The sequence below is a fragment of the Amblyraja radiata genome, chromosome 7 (assembly GCF_010909765.2).
Source record: "Amblyraja radiata isolate CabotCenter1 chromosome 7, sAmbRad1.1.pri, whole genome shotgun sequence".
NCBI classification, from domain to species: domain Eukaryota; kingdom Metazoa; phylum Chordata; class Chondrichthyes; order Rajiformes; family Rajidae; genus Amblyraja; species Amblyraja radiata.
This window is the reverse complement of record NC_045962.1, coordinates 28,829,963-28,849,060: the sequence shown is the minus strand read 5'-3', so window position 1 is coordinate 28,849,060 and position 19,098 is coordinate 28,829,963. Positions and strand designations below refer to the sequence as shown.

General features: G+C 42.8%; 1 protein-coding gene across 2 annotated transcripts; it reads right to left on the bottom strand.

Annotated features, from left to right (window-relative positions):
• Positions 1-4,130: 4,130 nt before the first annotated feature.
• klhl23 (kelch like family member 23) lies at positions 4,131-17,519 on the bottom strand. 2 transcript variants are annotated; one of them, XM_033023986.1, is made up of 4 exons: positions 16,526-17,519; positions 8,421-9,653; positions 7,271-7,423; positions 4,131-4,651 (listed from the first exon to the last, which is right to left on the bottom strand). In XM_033023986.1, the coding sequence occupies exons 2-4, from the start codon at positions 9,649-9,651 to the stop codon at positions 4,335-4,337; spliced, it is 1,701 nt and encodes a 566-aa protein (XP_032879877.1). In that variant the 5' UTR covers positions 9,652-9,653; positions 16,526-17,519; the 3' UTR covers positions 4,131-4,334. The 2 variants fall into 2 exon arrangements, with proteins under 2 accessions (XP_032879877.1, XP_032879878.1); XM_033023987.1 differs by lacking the exon at positions 7,271-7,423.
• Between the last annotated feature and the right edge of the window lie 1,579 nt (positions 17,520-19,098).

Genomic DNA, 19,098 nt, shown 5'->3' with positions numbered 1-19,098 from the left:
TTTTTTAAATCATTTATTTTTAAATGGTTCACAAGCAGTGTTTGAGTTGATTTTGGAGTAACCGGAACCGACCCGACTCGCAGGGTGATTGACATTGCGGGGGAAGTTTGTGTGCGTGATATAGGGTTAGATTCATAATACTGTTAGTTAGTAACAGACATGCGCATTGTCCCTCTCTCACCCACCCGATGCGCAGTGCATCTCGGACTCGCGCATGCGCGGTGCCCGTCTCCCAATCGAAGCGAAGGGCAGTGTTCCAGATTCACGCATGCGTGTAGCGCTTCTCTCGTCTTCCTTCCACCCAAAGATACTAGAGGAGCTTTGCTTCCACCATCTGATGTACTGAGTCCAGTTTGTCCACATATGAGGAGGAGCAGCAGGCTGGCAGTGTGGCTACACGCGGCAATAGGTCTTCAACCAACCATTTCCGATCATGTACCAGATTCTCCCATCCAACTTATCGCAGCACTTGCTTGATTGTTGTGCTGCAATTGTGGGGAAAGTTTTAAATTAGCCTCCTGACCCTCAACACTGGAGCTCCTCAGGGTTGTGTGCCAAACCCCTTTGCTCCGCTCCCTGTTCAACCACGACTAGAATGACAATTCAATGACAATACCACTAGTTTAGAGATACAGCAAGGAAACAGGCCCTTCGGCCCACCCCGACCATCGAACAGCCGAACACACTAGTGATGTGTTCTTCTCATCCATTCCTGACGCATGAGAGCCAATTTACAGATGCCAATTAATCTACACGGGGAGAACATGCAAACTCTGCATAGACAAGGATCAAAGTTGGGTCTCTGGTGCTGTGAGGCAGCAGCTCTACCAGCTGTGCCACTGCCGAATCAAGGGGACCAAGATGGAGCGAGGAAAGAAATTGGAAACCTTCTAATGTGGAGTCAGAACAACATATATTTTAACTTCAGCAAGATGAAAGAGTTGGTTGAGTAAAGAGGGGTGTAAGAAGGAACTGCAGATGCGGATGCTGATTTAAACCCAGGATAGACACAAAAAGCTGGAGTAACTCAGCGGGACAGGCAGCATCTCTGGAGAGAAGGAATGGGTGACATTTCAGGTGACCCTTCAGACTGGTTAGTGATATAGGGAAACGAGAGATATAGACTGTGATGTGGAGAGATAAAGAACAATGAATGAAAGATATGCAAAAAAACTAACGATGATAAAGGAATTCTTTTGTTATTCCTGTAATAAAGGAATAAGCTGTTTGTAGGATGAAAATGAAAAGCTAGTGCGACTTGGGTGGGGGAGGGATAGAGCGAGCGGGAATGCCAGGGCTACCTGAAGTGAGAGAAATTAATATTCATACCACTGGGCTGCAAGCAAAATATGAGATACCGTTCTTCCAATTTGTGTTTAGCCTCACTCTGACAATGGAGGAGACCGAGGACAGAAAGGTCTGTGTAGGAATGGGAAGAATTAAAGTGTCCAACATCCAGGAGATCAGGTTGGTTCAAGCGGCCTGAGCAAAGGTGTTCCACAAAACAATTGCCCAGTCTGCATTTTGTCTCGCCGATGTATAAGAGTCCACATCTTGAACAACGGATACAATAGATGAGGTTGGAGGAGGTGCAAGTGATCCTCTGCTGAACCTGAAAGGACTGTCGAGGTCCTTGGACAGAGTCAGAGGAGGTACAGCGACCGGTGTTGCATCTTATGGGGTTGCAGGGGAAGGTACCTGGAGGTACTGTCCAGGAACCCCGACATGCCTTTCAGGTTGGGCAGAGGTTCACTCCTCCAACTTCATCTACTGTATCCGTTGTTCAAAATGTGGACTCTTGTACAGCTTCTTTCCAACAACCATCACCCTCTTGAACACCACAAACTTCAACTGGTTTGGTTGCATGAGGGACTTAGTGATTTGATTTTGCATTATATTGGGGGGTTTTTTTATTGAACTTCTTGATGTTTATCATGGTATCTACTTCTTCTTGCGTGTGGCGTGTACAGCCTAAAGTTGTAGGACAACTTGTTCTATTTGATCTTATTTGATTGTGCACACCAGGTTGATTGCATTTGTCGAAACAGGGCGGACCACATGAAGGTTGCAATCGCCCACCCCATGATATCTACTGAGTACTATGTTTATCGACAATAGGTGCAGGAGTAGGCCATTCAGCCCTTCGAACCAGCACCGCCATTCAATGTGATCATGGCTGATCATACCCAATCAGTACGCCAATACCTGTTTACATACCTGTTGTGCTGCTGAAAGTAAGAATTTCATTGTACTATTTTGGGACATATCCATCTATCCATTTATCTTTCTATCTATCTTCTTCTATCTACCTTCTATATATCTATACTATTACTAAAACTCTCATCTTGGCCACTTCCGGTCTGCGTTTTTAAATTTGCGCAAAAACGGTATCCTATATCACTAGGATTTTAAGCCACCTTACTCATCGTTCTCCTCTGCTCCAAGCGAGCCAAGTTTTGTTCCGATCGGTGAAATATTAGAAATGTTATTCGCCCCTTCCGGCAGCCAGCTATCAATCACTGGCCGCGAGAATAAAGCTGAAGGAGCATAGTGAGCAAAGCCTGTGTTCTGCGAGCGAGGGCTGTGCTATGTATTTTGCGAGCGGGGGCGGCGACCTCGAAGAGCCGGAAGCCGATGTGTGCAGCCGGGTCCTGGAGCCGGTGAGTGCAGTCGGAGCCGGGGCCGGGAGCCACTAAGCCAAAAAAAAAACCTCCCCATCCCCCTTCCCCCCCCCCCCACACCACCCCCTCCCCCCACACTACCCCCTCCCCCCCAGAACACCCCTCCCTCCCACACACACCCCACCCACCCCACACACACTCCTCCCACATACACCCCCTCCCCTACCCCCACAAACCCCCACATCCTCCATCCCCTACACACACCCCTCCCCCCGATCCCCCTCTCCCATATCCCCCTGCCCCACACACCCCCTGCCCCACACACCCCCTGCCACACTCTCTTGACACTTGATGTTTGAGTTTAGAACAAAAGGATCTAATTTTCTCAGCAACATTCCAAAAGAAGCATGAATGAATAATGATGTGCTCAATATATAATTTCCATGCAGGTATTCAGTTTTTCACTCTGTTGTATACATTTTTAACCACAGAGCAAAAAATATACAGTGATACGTGACTTTTTTTTAATAAACAACACTTTTCTGTAGTTAAAAGGCCAAAAATCATAAAATGGTTTATCTGAATGTTTATTTAAGGTTTTAACAATCCCTAAAAAACAGAAGTTTGGTAGTCATTTTATTTTTTTTCAAGTAAAAAATAGAAAACTGTAGAGATGGATTATCCATCAATTTTTAGCCTCTTTTGGCTATGTTTCTGTTACTATGGAAAGCAATTCCAGAAAATAACATTTTCTTTCAGAAAATAACATTTTCTTTAACAAGTTTATAGATTTTTGTTACACCTAGGAAGTATTATGATTCTGTAATGGTGCTGGTGACAGCAAATATTAAAAGAAAAGTGAATAATTTGATCAGGATGTTTTCTGGGAAGCAGCAAATTTAAAGAACGTGCTATATTTGTTGTATTGACATTTTTCTCACTTAGATTTTCTTAGATCTTCTTCACTTATGAAATATGTTCCAGAGAAGGTACGCCACAATTTGATACACAGGCACAAGGCATAAATCACAGGAACCACATTTCAGGAAACTACCTGCACAGTTCCTATAATTATGTGTAAGCCCCACCTCACACTAAGAGTACTCCTAGAGACTACCCAGAATCACCTGTCATTGATTTCCTGTCATTGTATCATTGAATCATTTCTATAAACATAATTTCACATCATAGAAAAGCACTAAGTGCTGGAGTAACTCAACGTGTCAGGCACATCTCCGGAGAACATGGATGGGTGACATTTCAGGTCAGGACTCTTCTTTTAAAGAAGGGTCCCGACCCGAAACGTTACCCATCCATGTTCTCCAGAGGCTGCCTGACCTGCTGTGTTACTCCAGCATCTAATATCTTTATTTATAAACCAGCATCTGCAGTTCATTGTATCTACATTTCACATCATAGCTCACTTAAAAAATATGGATGCAGGAGTAGACCATATTATCCCTAAACCTGCTCTGCTATTCAATATGATGGCCACAGTTTCTTTATCAGTTCAGTTTAGTTTATTGTTATGTGTACCGAGGTACAGTGAAAAGCTTTTGTTGTCCATTGATTCCCATTGATTAATACTTTGTGCTCAAATTTGTGAATCACGATTATTTCCTAGGGTAAAGCAAGACATTACACCACCAGTAGTCCATAATCCATACATCATTCACTTGCCTGTATCATATCGGATGGTAAACAGAACATTATTTATACTTGAACATTATATACACTTACACAGCCATGTGAACGCATCGGACCTGGCAAATTCCCTATTATTTCCCAAGTATCTTTATCGGGATCATATTTTTCAATACTCTGTAGATAACTTCCCCTCGAGTACGAGTATCCACCGGTAACATAAATGCAGCCATTCATCACCAATGCCCCACATTCCATTCGTCTTTCGTTCATTTCCATTATCTGTTTCCATTCTTTCTTTTCTGTGTCATAACAATCAGCGATAGTTGTCTGGCCGCCAACGAGATAAATCTTGTTATATAAACCCACCGAGCACAGTCCATACTCTAGAAAAGAAAATACCACAACAAAATTATATGTTCATACACTAAAAAATGCATTGCAGTGTTATTTAATCTTTTTTTCAAATTCTCAAATCCTAAATTTAAGACATCTAGCTTTCAAATCTGCTAATAATTGACAGGGCAGCACAGTGGCCCAGCGGTAGAGTTGCTGCCTTACAGTGCCAGCAACCAGGATTCAATCCTGACTATGGGTACTGTCTGTACGGAATTTGTACGTTCTCCCCATGACCACATGGGTTTAATCCGGGTGCTCCAGTTTCCTCCCACATTCCAAAGACGTATAGGTTTGTAGGTTAATTGGCTTCGGTAAAAATTGCAAATTGTCGCTAGTGTGTAGGATACTGACTAACCGGTGTGGACTCGATGGGCCGAAGTGTTGTATCTCTAAACTAAAGAAATATAAAACATATAAAAGTAAGGGCATCAAAGGTTACAGGGGTTAGGCGGGAGAATGGGATTGAGAGGAAAAATAGATTAGCTACAGTGCCCTCCATAACGTTTGGGACAAAGACCCATCATTTATTTATTTGTTCCATATACCAACCACCGTCAGATTGAAAAAGTAACCAATAGAAATTCTGTAGACATAAAACTCTTTCAAATAACTTATTTACTCACCCACAGAAAACACATCATCTGCCTTACTTGAAATATTCTCACAATAGCACGTTTTTGTTTTATCGGTCAATCGTCTTAATGACTTAATTATTATCCTGACGTTCCAATGAACCAGTAATCAAATAGTTGACACACTCATCCTCTGAACTGCTTGCTATTGAGGGACTATGAGAATTCTTCTTGCGCTGGCAATGCTTAATTACTGCCTAGATGATTTTCTTGGCTTAGGCTTTCACTTTACAATATCTTACCATGGCATAGTTTTCTGTCTCAATTGATGCTTTGCTCTCTTTTTCTGCCTTGAGGTGATTTCTGCAGAACATTCAGTAATGGACTCACTGCCACTACTCACTAACAATGAACACTCACTACAGCATTTGCTTTTCCCCTCTGCCCCACACGTGTGCTGATTTTGTTGACAAACACCAGTCAGCACAGTAAACCCCTGTTCTTCAAGAAATATTCATATCTTCATGGACTTCATATCAACTGACGCTGCTGACCTTGTTCTGGAAATATTAAATATCCATTCACTACTATACGAATTTCACAAGAACCCTTGGTTCTCTGTGATTCAGTTTGATGTTAGCCCTAAAGAAGAGAGATTTGAAGCCTACAAACAGTGTCATGATAAACATCTAAGTTCAAGATTTTCCTGAACGGTTGCCCTGATTGTCTGGCAAAGAGATCAAAATCATGGCATGCAATGTCCCAACTCTTCTCCTTTCATGAACATTTTGCATTTAGCTGTGTCAACATTTTTCATGGGCTTCAATTTTCTCTTCTTTAGGGCTACCATCAAACTCTATCTGTCTTAGTACTGCAATCGAGTCATAGTCATAACTCATAAGTCATACAGCATGGAAACAGACCCTTCGGCCCAACTTGCCCATGCCAACCAAGATGCCCTATCTACATTAGTCCAAGCACTAGTATTGCAACCTGGATCACACCTGCCCTCATGGAAAGAGTCACCTTGCTTCTCCATGCAGAACTTGAATCCTGAGTTTATTACGTTTTCTCAAAAATCTCTGAAGGGCCTAAATTAAAATGGTCTTTCAAAGATTTAACAAGAGATTTTGTTTGTGATGTGTAGTGTTCGAGAACTCACCAATGTCTCACCTGTCTCGGACCATAGTACCAGAAGGAATGTCACTTTCTTCCCACAAATGGCCACATTCCTGTTTTTTGTCTTTTCTCAGCACCTCAACAATATCGTTAGCCCTTGGGAATATCTCCCACGTACAGGGTAAATGGCTGAGATTTCTCGTATCTCTCAAGCTTGCAGTTACCCACCACATCCATGCCTGCCATTGCTACTTCTTTACCTTGAGACCTGTCCTAATCACTTCACATTCAATTACTGTACTGCTCTTTTCTTAAACAGCAGCATCCCAAAACTATTGACAATGTAGTGTCCAGAGTCTCTTTGGTGTATGCTTTTCATGAAGGACAAATAACAAAGATAGAACGATTAGGGGCGGTACAGCAGAGTTGCTGCTTTCAGCATATGAGACCCAGGTACAATTCTGACCACGGGTGCTGTCTGTAAGGAGTTTGTCCTTTTTCCCTGTGACCATGTCGGTTTCCTCCCACATTCCAAAGATGTGCAGGTTTGTAGGTTAAATAGCTTCTGTAAATTGTCCCTAGTATGTACGATAGAACTAGTGTATGGGTGATCATTGATCAGCGCAGACTTGGATGGGCCGAAGGGCGTGTTTCCATGCAGTTCCTCTAAATTAAACTAAATTAGCATTAAAACAATTTATTTAAGATAATCAAAGCTGAGCTGAAAGCTGTGGCTAGTATAACAACGTATCAAAGACATAATCACATGGTATACATGGTCTTTAAAAGTGCACTCACATTCTACAGTGCCATTTGTGCATAGCACAAAATTCTGGTCATTTTTTATTATTAATTTGCAAAACCAAAGAAAATAGAATTACAAAGTTTACTGTAATGGAAAATCTTGTAAAATACCTGGGTGTGGAGTAACAGTGACTATTGTCCACTCATTGAGATCTGATCTGAAGCTCTGAATTTTATCATAAGTTGAACTCCCTCGGCAACCATAGTGACCTCCTATAACGTAGACAACTTCCTGGACGACACAAGCTGTTGCGTTTCCAACCCCTGTCCATTAGATTTCTATTAGTAACAGTGTCATGATGAAATAAAAACTTTACTGAGGAAATAGTAATTCAAACTGCTGTAAAGTAAATATATACAAATTTTAAAATAAATTCTGCTAAATTTGCAATGAAGCTCCATTAAACTGTGTGTGTGTAAACTGGTAAATTAATATCAAAATGCAAAGGAACATATACTGAAATAGTGTTTCTTCCGCTGTTTACTTAAATTTATATCTTAATCTTAAAAGTAAATAAGCTCTAGATTTTTACATTGCATTTACTTCGATAGCACATATAGTCAATATAGTTTTAAATCCTAGACACACAGTGCTGGAGTAACTCAGCAGGTCAGGCAGCATCTCTGTAGAAAATGGACAGGCGTCGTTGGGACCCTTCTTCAAACTGATTGTAGTGGGAGGGTAAAGCTGGAAGAGAAGTGGAGACTCGACAACTTTCTCTCCCCCTTCCCCAGTCTGAAGAAGGATCATCATAATCTTAAACGTCACCTCTCCATATTCTCCATAGATGACGCCTGACCGGCTGAGTTACCCCAGCACTGTCTTATTTTTGTAAACCAGCATCTGCAGTTCCTCGTGTCCACAGGGCGGCACAGTGGCTCAGTGGTAGAGTTTCAGCCTTACAGCGCCAGTCCTGGGTTCGATCTTCACCTTGGCTGCTATGTGTACAGAGTTTATACATTCTCCTTGTGACTGTGTGGATTTTCTCCGGGTGCTCCAGTTTCCTCCACATCCCAAAGATGTGCAGGTTTGTAATTAATTGGCTTCTGTAAATTGTCCCTAATGTGTAGGATAGAACTAGTGTATGGGTGATTGTTGATCAGTGTGGACTCAGTGGACCAAATACTCTATTTCCAAGCTGTATTTCTAAACTAAACATTCCGTTTTTATTCCTACCAGGTTGGTTTTGTAAACCTAGAGGCTATCATGTCAAAGTCTTACTTTAATCATAAACAGGCGAGTGATAAATCTGCTACATACCTTTCAGCATGTTTGCAATCAGAATCCATTTCTTTTTCAAAGGATCATAAAACTCTGCATCTTGCGATGGGGCTCCAGATCGGTATCCACCCATCACATACACACAGCCCTGCATTACCACTGAACAGTGATAATAACGAGCATTCAACATTGGATTCCCTTCTGCCCAGTCATCCATTTCTGCATTGTAAATCCACACTGTGTCCAGGGCCTCCAGGTTGTCAGAACTATAACCACCTGTTACATAAATGTTCGGCCCCAAAGCAGAAACACCGTAACTCTCCCTTGTGTGATCAGGCATCTGTGAACCCTGTGTCCATAAATCAATTGATGGATTCCACATGTGGACCTCTGACAGTGGATGCCAATAATAGCCTCCAATTATATACATACACCATGTTGACTTCTTGTAAGGCCATGAATTCATTGTGTACCTTGCATTTGGTGTCAGAACATGACATTTTAAAGAGTGCATCTTAACATCACTGGCGAGAAGGGACTGACCATTTACCTCAAGTGCTGCTTTGAGGTACGGTTCATCCAAATCAACTTGGACATATTTTAACAACTCCGCCAAACATTCAATTCTATTTTCCACGTCATATGAAATCCACCTGACTATAGCTTCAAGAAGGATATCTACCTTCCACACATTGAGGTTTTTCCTGGACAGAATGAAAAGGAGTATGTCTTTGCTGATTTCTAAATATTCATCCTGTCTTGAAATTTCTTCAAAGTTAGATAGAATCATCCGTCGAGACTCTTTCTCCAAATCAGTACAAAGGTGGCTTTCAGCAAAATAATGCATTCCTATACAGTTTCCAAAATCCAGATGTCTGGTCAGGAAGTTTTCACAAGCCATTTTAACTGATGTAAATTGTAGAAGATCTGCAGTCTCTAACAAAGTTTGGACATTGTTTTCTGTTATTAGCACTTCTGATGTATATACAAATCTTATAAAAGCATCCATGATACTGTAATCAATGTTTGGAAGTTTAATCATCCTGGTAGCTTTTTCCTGCATATCTGCAGTGAACATTGCTTTGAAATAAGTACTACAAGCAGCCAGGGCAACTTTATGGCAGTGAAATAATTGTCCTGAGACACATTCCAAAGTAATGTCTGTGAATAATTCATTTTGATAAAATTCTTTAAATGCATTAAGGAACTCTGCAGAATGATTCGGATCCTTGAATTCGTAGGTATATGAACAATGTTCTTTCCCAGCCATATCTGTAAAATAATTACATTTATTATTGCTAATCTCTTTTGTTTTGAGAGGTTCTTGTGAGCAGGTTTATCAGTTCACATTGAATCTGGAGGAGCAGAGCCATTATATGACAATGCTGAACAATGACATAATAACTAATACTTAATTTCAACCAGTGCCTCACACTATGTTAAACCTTGATTATGACAGAAATACAAGCTGAACACTGGAGGGAAGGTGGGTATAACTGTCTTCAACGTCAATATAACATACAAAGAGGACACAAGGAGATGCAGATGCATCTCGAGCCTTTGTCATTTACTCCACCCATCTGCCAATCAAACTATCCTCACCTGTATCCATCTATCACATGCCAGCCTTTGTCGAACCCCTACTTTCCAGCATTCTCCTCCCTACTACCATCCGTCTGAAAAAAAACTTACCCAAGATGTTGTTACTCTAGCATTTTGTGTTTAGCACAAAGAAACCTGAATAAAACTCAATGTACTGGAAATGGGGAATCAATAAAACCCCCCAATTTATTGGAATTACATTTAACAAGGATGATGTTAAAGTGACAGGTCAACAATTATGCTTCTGAGATATCGCAATCAGAACTCAGCCAGATTTAATTAATCTGTCATAAACTGAGAAGGTTCTATAGCAACCAGGTCCATTTACAAGTCATTTAGCAATTAGCAACTTAATGCCAGTTTATAGAGGAACTCAAATGTTAAGAATTAGTCTGATAAATGCAGGTGACATTTCAAGATTCAAGAGAGTTTATTGTCATGTGTCCCAGATAGGACAATGAAATTCTTGCTTTGCTTCAGCACAACAGAATATAGTAGGCATAAATAAATACAGAACAGAACTGATCAGTGTGACCATATACCAATGAATATATACACACACATAAATAAACAGATAAAGTGCAATAGGCTATTAATGTTCAGAGTTTTAGTTGAGTTTAATAGCCTGATGGCTGTGGGGAAGTGGCTATACCTGAACCTGGATGTTGCAGTTTTTCAGGCTCCTGTACCTTCTACCTGAAGGCAGCGGGGAGATGAGTGAGTGACCAGGATGACAATAGACAATAAGTGCAGGAGTGGGCCATTCAGCCCTTCGTGCCAGCACCGCCATTTAATGTGATCATGGCTGATCATCCCCAATCAGTACCCCGTTCCTACCTTCTCCCCATATCCCCTGACTATTTTTAAGAGCACTATCTAGCTCTCTCTTGAAAGCATCCAGAGAACCTGCCTCCACCGCCCTCTGAGGCAGAGAATTCCACAGACTCATCACTCTTTGTGAGAAAAAGTGTTTCCTCGTCTCCGTTCTAAATGGCTTACTCCTTATTCTTAAACTGTGCCCCTGGTTCTGGACTCCCCCAACATCGGGAACATGTTTCCTACCTCTAGCGTGTCCAAGCCCTTAACAATCTTATATGTTTCAATGAGATATCCTCTCATCCTTCTAAACTCCAGAGTGTACAAGCCCAGCTGCTCCATTCTCTCAGCATATGACAGTCCCGCCATCCCGGGAATTAACCTTGTAAACCTACGCTGCACTCCCTCAATAGCAAGAATGTCCTTCCTCAAATTAGGGGACCAATACAGCGCACAATACTCCAGGTATGGTCTCACTAGGGCTCTGTACAACTGCAGAAAGACCTCTTTGTTCCTATATTCGATTCCTCTTGTTATATAGGCCAACATGCCATTCGCCTTCTTCACTGCCTGCTGTACCTGCATGCTTACTTTCATAGACTGATGGACAAGGACCCCCAGATCCCGTTGTACTTCCCCTTTTCCCAACTTGACGCCATTTAGATAGTAATCTGCATTCCTGTTTTTGCTACCAAAGTGGATAACCTCACATTTATCCGCATTAAACTTCATCTGCCATGCATCTGCCCACTCCCCCAACCTGTCCAAGTCACCCTACAATCTCATAGCATCTTCCTCACAGTTCATACTGCCACCCAGCTTTGTGTCATCTGCAAATTTGCTAATGTTACTTTGAATGGTACGGGTCCTTGATGATGCTGGCAGCCTTTTTGAGGCAGCGACTGCGATAGACCCCCTCGATGGTAGGGAGGTTTGAGCCGATGATGGACTGGGCAGTTCTTACAACTTTTTGCAGTCTTTTCCACTCCTTGGTGCTCAAGTTGCCGAACCAAGCCACAATGCAACCGGTCAGCATGCTCTCTACTGTGCACCTGTAGAAGTTCGAGAGAGTCCTCCTTGAGATACCGACTCTCCGTAATCTTCTCAGGAAGTAGAGGCGCTGATGTGCTTTCTTTATAATTGCATCCGTGTTCTCGGACCAGGAGAGATCTTCAGAGATATGCACGTCCAGGAATTTGAAGCTCTTGACCCTCTCCATCATCAACCCGTTCATATAAACGGGACTATGGGTCCCCATCCTACCCCTTCCAAAGTCCACAATCAGTTCCTTGGTTTTGCTGGTGTTGAGAGCCAGGTTATTGTGCTGGCACCATTTGGTCAAACGGTCGATCTCACTTCTATACTCTGACTCATCTCCATCAGTGATACGTCCCACAACAGTGGTGTTGTTAGCAAACTTGATGATGGAGTTCGCAATATGACCGGCTACGCAGTCATGAGTATAGAGTGAGTACAGCAGGGGGCTGAGCACGCAGCCTTGGGGTGCTCCCGTGGTGATTGTTATCGAGGCTGACACATTTCCACCAATACGGACAGACTGTGGTCTGTGAATGAGGAAGTCGAGGATCCAACCACAAGTTGAGGATTTCAACCACATAATGTAATAAGTGAAAGGAATTAAATGTGTATAAACAAAAAGATTATTTAAATTTGATAAGTGAATGTATCAAAATATTATTTCAGTAGCCATTTGAAACAGCAAGCACTGGAATTGTAAATGTATGGAAAATAAACAACTTTCTATTCAAAACAAAAAGTTAGGAAAGTCCATGTCCTTCAATATCAGTTTATTTCGTGACATGGAATCATTCAGCACAGAAACCAACTCTTCGGCCCAGGGAATCTGTGCTGATCATCAAGCACCATTTACACTCTAATCCCACCTAAACCCATTTTCCTCCACATTTCCATCAACTAATCTCAACTACTTCCTCACTAGTAGTTGGGTGTTGTGCCAAAATAACCTTTTATACGGATATCTTTCAGCCAATATTCCAGACTCCTCCTTCACTATTCCTGGCAGGACAGAGCACGGCAGGTAAGTGATAGATAGATAGGAGGGAGTGTTCTGAAGACCCCACAATATTGACTCTGGATCTTATTAATTCTCAGGGCATCAGATCAAATATGGTCAAGGGAAGCTCCTAGTAGGGCTGAAGGGCCTGTTTCCACGCTGTATCTCTAAAGTCTAAAGTAAAAGCCACATAGAAGTAATTAGCACTCCTACAAGTTGAACACCAGCTGAAATAATCAAATGGTAGTATAAGCAAAGATTGTGTTCTGGATGGAGGCTTCAATGGCTATGACAAAAAGTAGTCTTGTGTTGCGTCTATAGACCTAACTGAATTAGTTCTCAGGGGCATAGTCTGCAGCAGATGAAGAAGGAACCAAAGAATCAAACTTCTTCACATTCTCAATAAAGATAATTGGGGGGGGGGGGGGGGGGGGGGGGGGTGTAAGGAGAGGGATCTTTATTCTTTGCGTTGGTTCCTTCATCACCTGCGCAGACAATGCTCCCGAGAACTCGATCAATAGTGTCTGTAGATGTTTAAAGTTGGATCAATTACAAAGGAAGTTGGAGGAACTTGTCGGTGACCAATTATCACAGTCCATGATAATGTTCAAATGTTCAAATGTTCCACGTGGCTTCATGTCCCAATCACTTTCAATTACTTCAGTATAACATCTAAAAGACGTTTGGACAGGTACATGGATGGGAAAGATTTAGAGGAATATGGGTCAAACACGGGCACTTGGGACTAGTGTGTTTGGGGCAAGTTGGTCGGTGTGGACAAGTTGCACCGAAGGGCCTGCTTCCACACTGCATGACTCTATGACTCAAGTGTGCAATATTTAAATTTTCCTTTTTGGCTGTTGCCTGCCGTAACCGGGTGGCACAACGATGGATTTGCTGCCCACAGCGCCAGAGCCCTAGGTTCGATCCTGACTATAGGTGCTGTCTATATGGAATTTGACGCTCTCACTTTGACCACATGGGATGATCGCTGGCTGGTATGCACTCGCTGGGCTGAAGGGCCTGTTTCCACGCTGTATCTCTAAAGTAAAAGCCACATAGAAGACTAATGTTAAGTTCCCCACCATCAATATCCTGGGGCCCGACTAGAATCTTGATGCTGTATAAATAATGGCTCCAGTAATGGGTTAAAGGCTGGGTATTCTACAGTCACCACATGACTTCAAAGACTCTCTACCCTTTACATAGAACATAGAAACAGAAATTAGGTGCAGGAGTAGGCCATTCGGCCCTTCGAGCCTGCACCGCCATTCAATATGATCATGGCTGATCATCCAACTCAGTATCCCGTACCTGCCTTCTCTCCATACCCTCTGATCCCCTTAGCCACAAGGGCCACATCTAACTCCCTCTTAAATATAGCCAATGAACTGGCCTCGACTACCCTCTGTGGCAGGGAGTTCCAGAGATTCACCACTCTCTGTGTGAAAAAAGTTCTTCTCATCTCGGTTTTAAAGGATTTCCCCCTTATCCTTAAGCTGTGACCCCTTGTCCTGGACTTCCCCAACATCGGGAGCAATCTTCCTGCATCTAGCCTTACCAACCCTTTAAGAATTTTGTAAGTTTCTATAAGATCCCCTCTCAATCTCCTAAATTCTAGAGAGTATAAACCAAGTCTATCCAGTCTTTCTTCATAAGACAGTCCTGACATCCCAGGAATCAGTCGGGTGAACCTTCTCTGCACTCCCTCTATGGCAATAATGTCCTTCCTCAGATTTGGAGACCAAAACTGTACGCAATACTCCAGGTGTGGTCTCACCAAGACCCTGTACAACTGCAGTAGAACCTCCCTGCTCCTATACTCAAATCCTTTTGCTATGAAAGCTAACATACCATTCGCTTTCTTCACTGCCTGCTGCACCTGCATGCCCACTTTCAATGACTGGTGTACCATGACACCCAGGTCTCGCTGCATCTCCCCTTTTCCTAGTCGGCCACCATTTAGATAATAGTCTGCTTTCCTGTTTTTGCCACCAAAATGGATAACCTCACATTTATCCACATTATACTGCATCTGCCAAACATTTGCCCACTCACCCAGCCTATCCAAGTCACCTTGCAGTCTCCTAGCATCCTCCTCACAGCTAACACTGCCCCCCAGCTTAGTGTCATCCGCAAACTTGGAGATATTGCCTTCAATTCCCTCATCCAGATCATTAATATCAATCATGCATTTAATGGAGCCTACAGCTGCATCTTCAACATAATGAAGAAGCTCAACACTATCCACAAAGTCACTTTGGTGTCCTTTACACCATTGTCACATCATGCCTGCAGTGCAGCTTACAACCCAGTGGTATGTATATTGATTCCTCTCTCCATCCCTCCCCCACCGAAGTTGCACCAGCTTCTCGTTCACACCTAGCAAACACTAACAATGGCCTGTTTCCTTTATCATCAGTACTTTTTTGCATCTCTCATTCATTTGTTCTAAATCTCTCTACATCACCGTTTATATCTCTCGTTTCCCTTTCCCCTGACTCCAGTCTGAAGAAGGGTCTCGGCCCTAAACGTCACCCATTCCTTCTCTCCAGAGATGCTGCCTGTCCCACAGAGTTACTCCAGCATTTTGTGTTTGTACACCATCTAGGAATTGGTTTCATTGTGTGCATGAGAATAGAGTGTACTTATCCAAGCCATACATTATCCTGGCCTGGGGCAGACAATCCTTTGATGATCATGGCTGGGTCAGAATGCAGTCATTCCCCAACTCTGCCATGTTAACACTTAAATATCAGGGACTGTGCTCCATTGATTCAAGAGGCTCACCATCATCTCGCTGATAATTAAGATGGGCATTATAAGGAGACAGACGTTTTGAGACATGGAGAAACCTCAAGACTCAATTCTAGTAAATTTCACAAGCCAAAAATGTATAATTGGGCAGTTCCATTCTCGACCATTGCATTCTGTAGCTTTGAAAACCCTAAACCGTTACAGGTAAATAAATGAAATGCTGGTTTTTAATATCTCAAAACTTTATTGTTGCTCAATTTTAACATAATACTCAGTTTTAACAATCAACCCAATATTAAAATTACTGCCATTTTATATACTTATTGGGGGTGGGTATTGGGGGCAGACATGGTTGATTATATTTTATGTGTAGGATGGAACTGCAGATGCTGCTTGAAATCGAAAACGCTGGAAAGTGCTGGAATAACTCACCGGGGCCAGGCAGCATCTCTGGAGAGAAGGAATGGGTGGCGTTTCTGGTCGAGACCCTTCTTCGATTATATTTTAGTTCTTATTTATTGAGTAACAAAGTAGTACAAATCAGGAGGACCTGGCCAAGGCCAATGTAAGAACTCACTGACTAGCTTCATTAGTGCCAGGAACCTCTAAACATACCATGTATTCCTTGTATAATTATCTGTTTACTACTAAACATATTACATTATATCTATTGAAACTGTGCACTTCTGGTACCACCAATGCCATGGTTACAGCTTTGGTTGTTCCCTAAATATTTAGGTCATCTATATAACAGAATTTAGTTGCTTTTGAAAAATAATAATTTCAGCTCGCAGCTTTATATTGTATTTGAACAAATTTCAGAATCAACAATTTATAAATAGCCACAAAGCAGGCAAAGTACATTTATCGAGATGTGTGATCATGGATCACTTTTAAAAACGCAGCACCCACACTTAGGAAACAGCAAACATACCTTGTTTTACAGGTTGATTACACGGGAATTGAAAAGTTCATAAAGTGTTGTTAGTAGGCACTTGGCTGACTGTGTGACGGCCCAGGGTGACACATGGGGTCCACTTAATGCCAAGAACTCAAGGGCTCCACTCCTATTTTGGAATGGCGTGTAGTTGAGCCGATCAGCTGTCATAGTTTACTGACGGCAGTCACCAGCACATTTCAAGCTAAGAATACTCAACAGATCTCTCAGCCAGACCTGCATGTTAAACTGGGAAAGTTAGATTGTGCATTGTAAATGATGTTCCACGGCTTGTAAATGTGTGATGCACACCAAATTGAGGTATGAAATCTATTCTAGGATCTCATAATGTGAGGTACATATCACAAGTAATATTGTGGCATTAACTAGTGAAACAACTTTCTTTGCCTTTTATCCCCTCTATATTGTCTGGTTCCATAGATCATATCACCACTATCTATTGTCATTTTGCAACAAATCTGTAGGAACACATTTATTACATTAATTCATTAATGTTTAACACCAAAATAATTTTGTCGCAATGATCATACCTCCAGCAGGAAATGTTGTATTTCTTAGTGTATCTAAACTTGCATTCAACAAACTGAGGTGGTAACATGAATGCAATGAGCTCACTAACTTAAAGAGAAATGCATTTCCAGTTACAAGTTAACCAAAAACAAAATAATCACCACTTTGATGTCTATCATTACAGAATGAAATATTCTGGAAAATCTTCAGAAAACATGTAACACATCTTTCTTTCCTGCAAGACATATAACCACTCCTGTGCATTGCGAAATATATCTTCTTTGTTGAATATATTCGATGACTTCTTCTGCGTTAGGGCGTTCCACAATTTCACTACCCACTGGTTTGGAACATAGAACAGCACAGCTCAGGAACAGGCCACAATGTCTGTGCCAAACATGATGCCAAGATAAACTGATCTCATCTGCCTCTACTGTACATGTGTATAAAATCATGAGAGGAATAGATCGGGTCGATGCACAGAAACTCTTGCCCAGAGCAGACGAATTAAGGACCAGAGGACATACCATATTTCCCGGCAATGAAGGCGCACCTGCGTCGAAGATGCACCCCCATTTTGAGTTGCTAAATTTTGAAAAAAGGCTGGCGGGACAGGATCAAGGGGTTGGTTTAGTTGTGTAGACAGGATCAAGAGTTTTCTGCAGTTTCCAGATCGCCTGCGTGTCCCGGGACTGGCTGCAGTTCCCAGATCCCTCGCGTCCCCGGGACTGGCTGCAGTTCCCAGGTCGCCTGCGAGCCCCGGGACTAGCTGTAGATCCCAGGTCGCCAGCGAGCCCTGGGTCCAGCTGCAGTTCCGCTGTCCGGTCCCAACGGCCGCTCGCAGCCACCCAAGCGACCGAGTGAGTTGTTGGCATGATCCCCAACCCCCTCCTTCTCAACGCTCCTGCCCTCCCCGCAACTTTACCCCTGGCAGCCCAGCCGTGCTGACCCGGGCCAGACTCCCCACACGCTGTGGAAGGAACTCTCCCCCCCAGCGGTGCTGTCCTTTTACAGCCGCTGTACTGAGGGATAGCCAAGTCTATCTTTCTTGGCTAGAAATCTAATCTTCAGCCTCCAAGACGCAGGTAAATTTTCGGGCCTTATTTTAGGGTAACAAATAGCGTCTTCGTTGCTGGGAAATACGGTAGGTTCAAGGTGAAGGGGAAAAGATTTAATAGGAATCTGAGGGGTAACTTTTTCACACAAAGTGTGGTGGGTGTATGGAACAAGCTGCCAGAGGAAATAGTTGAGGCTGGGGCTATTCCAACATTTAAGAAACAGTTAGGCAGACAATAGACAATAGGTGCAGGAATGGGCCATTCGGCCCCTCGAGCCAGCACTGCCATTCAATGTGATCATGGCTGATCATCCACAATCAATATCCCATTCCTTCCTTCTCCCCATAATCCCCTGACTCCACTATCTTTAAGAGCTCTGCCTAGCTCTCTCTTGAAAGCATCCAGATAAACAGTCTCCACTGCCCTCTGAGGCAGAGAATTCCACAGACACAACTCTCTGTGTGAAAAGGTTATTCCTCAAGCTTACCCCTTATTTTTAAACTGTGGCCCCTGGTTCTGGACTCCCCCAACATCAGGAACATGTTTCCTGTCTCTAGCGTGTACAAGCCCTTAATAATCTTATATGTTTCACTAAGATCCCCTATCATCCTTCTAAATTCCAGAGTATACAAGCCCAGCCGTTCCATTCTATTAACATATGACAGTCCCGCCATCTCGGGAATTAACCTGGTGAACCTACGCTGCACTCCCTCAATAGCAAGAACGTCCTCCCTCAAATTGGGAGACCAAAACTGCACACAATACTCCAGGTGTGGTCTCACTAGGGCCCTGTACAACTGCAGAAGGACCTCTTTGCTCCTCTACTCAACTCCTCTTGTTATGTACCTGCATGCTTACTTTCATTAACTGATGAACATGGACCCCCAGATCCCATTGTACTTGGATAGGACAGGTTTGGAGGGATATGGACCAGGCAGGTGGGACTAGTGTAGCTGGGATATGTTGGCCAGTGTGGGCAAG

Excerpts from the sequence above, each read along its gene's own strand:
- klhl23 (XM_033023986.1), bottom strand. The coding sequence starts at position 9,651 with ATGGCTGGGAAAGAACATTGTTCATATACCTACGAATTCAAGGATCCG. Across the intron at positions 7,424-8,420 it reads GATTGCAAACATGCTGAAAG|GGGTTGGAAACGCAACAGCT; the intron begins GTATGTAGCAGA and ends TCTAATGGACAG. Across the intron at positions 4,652-7,270 it reads CACTGTTACTCCACACCCAG|AGTATGGACTGTGCTCGGTG; the intron begins GTATTTTACAAG and ends TTTCTTTTCTAG.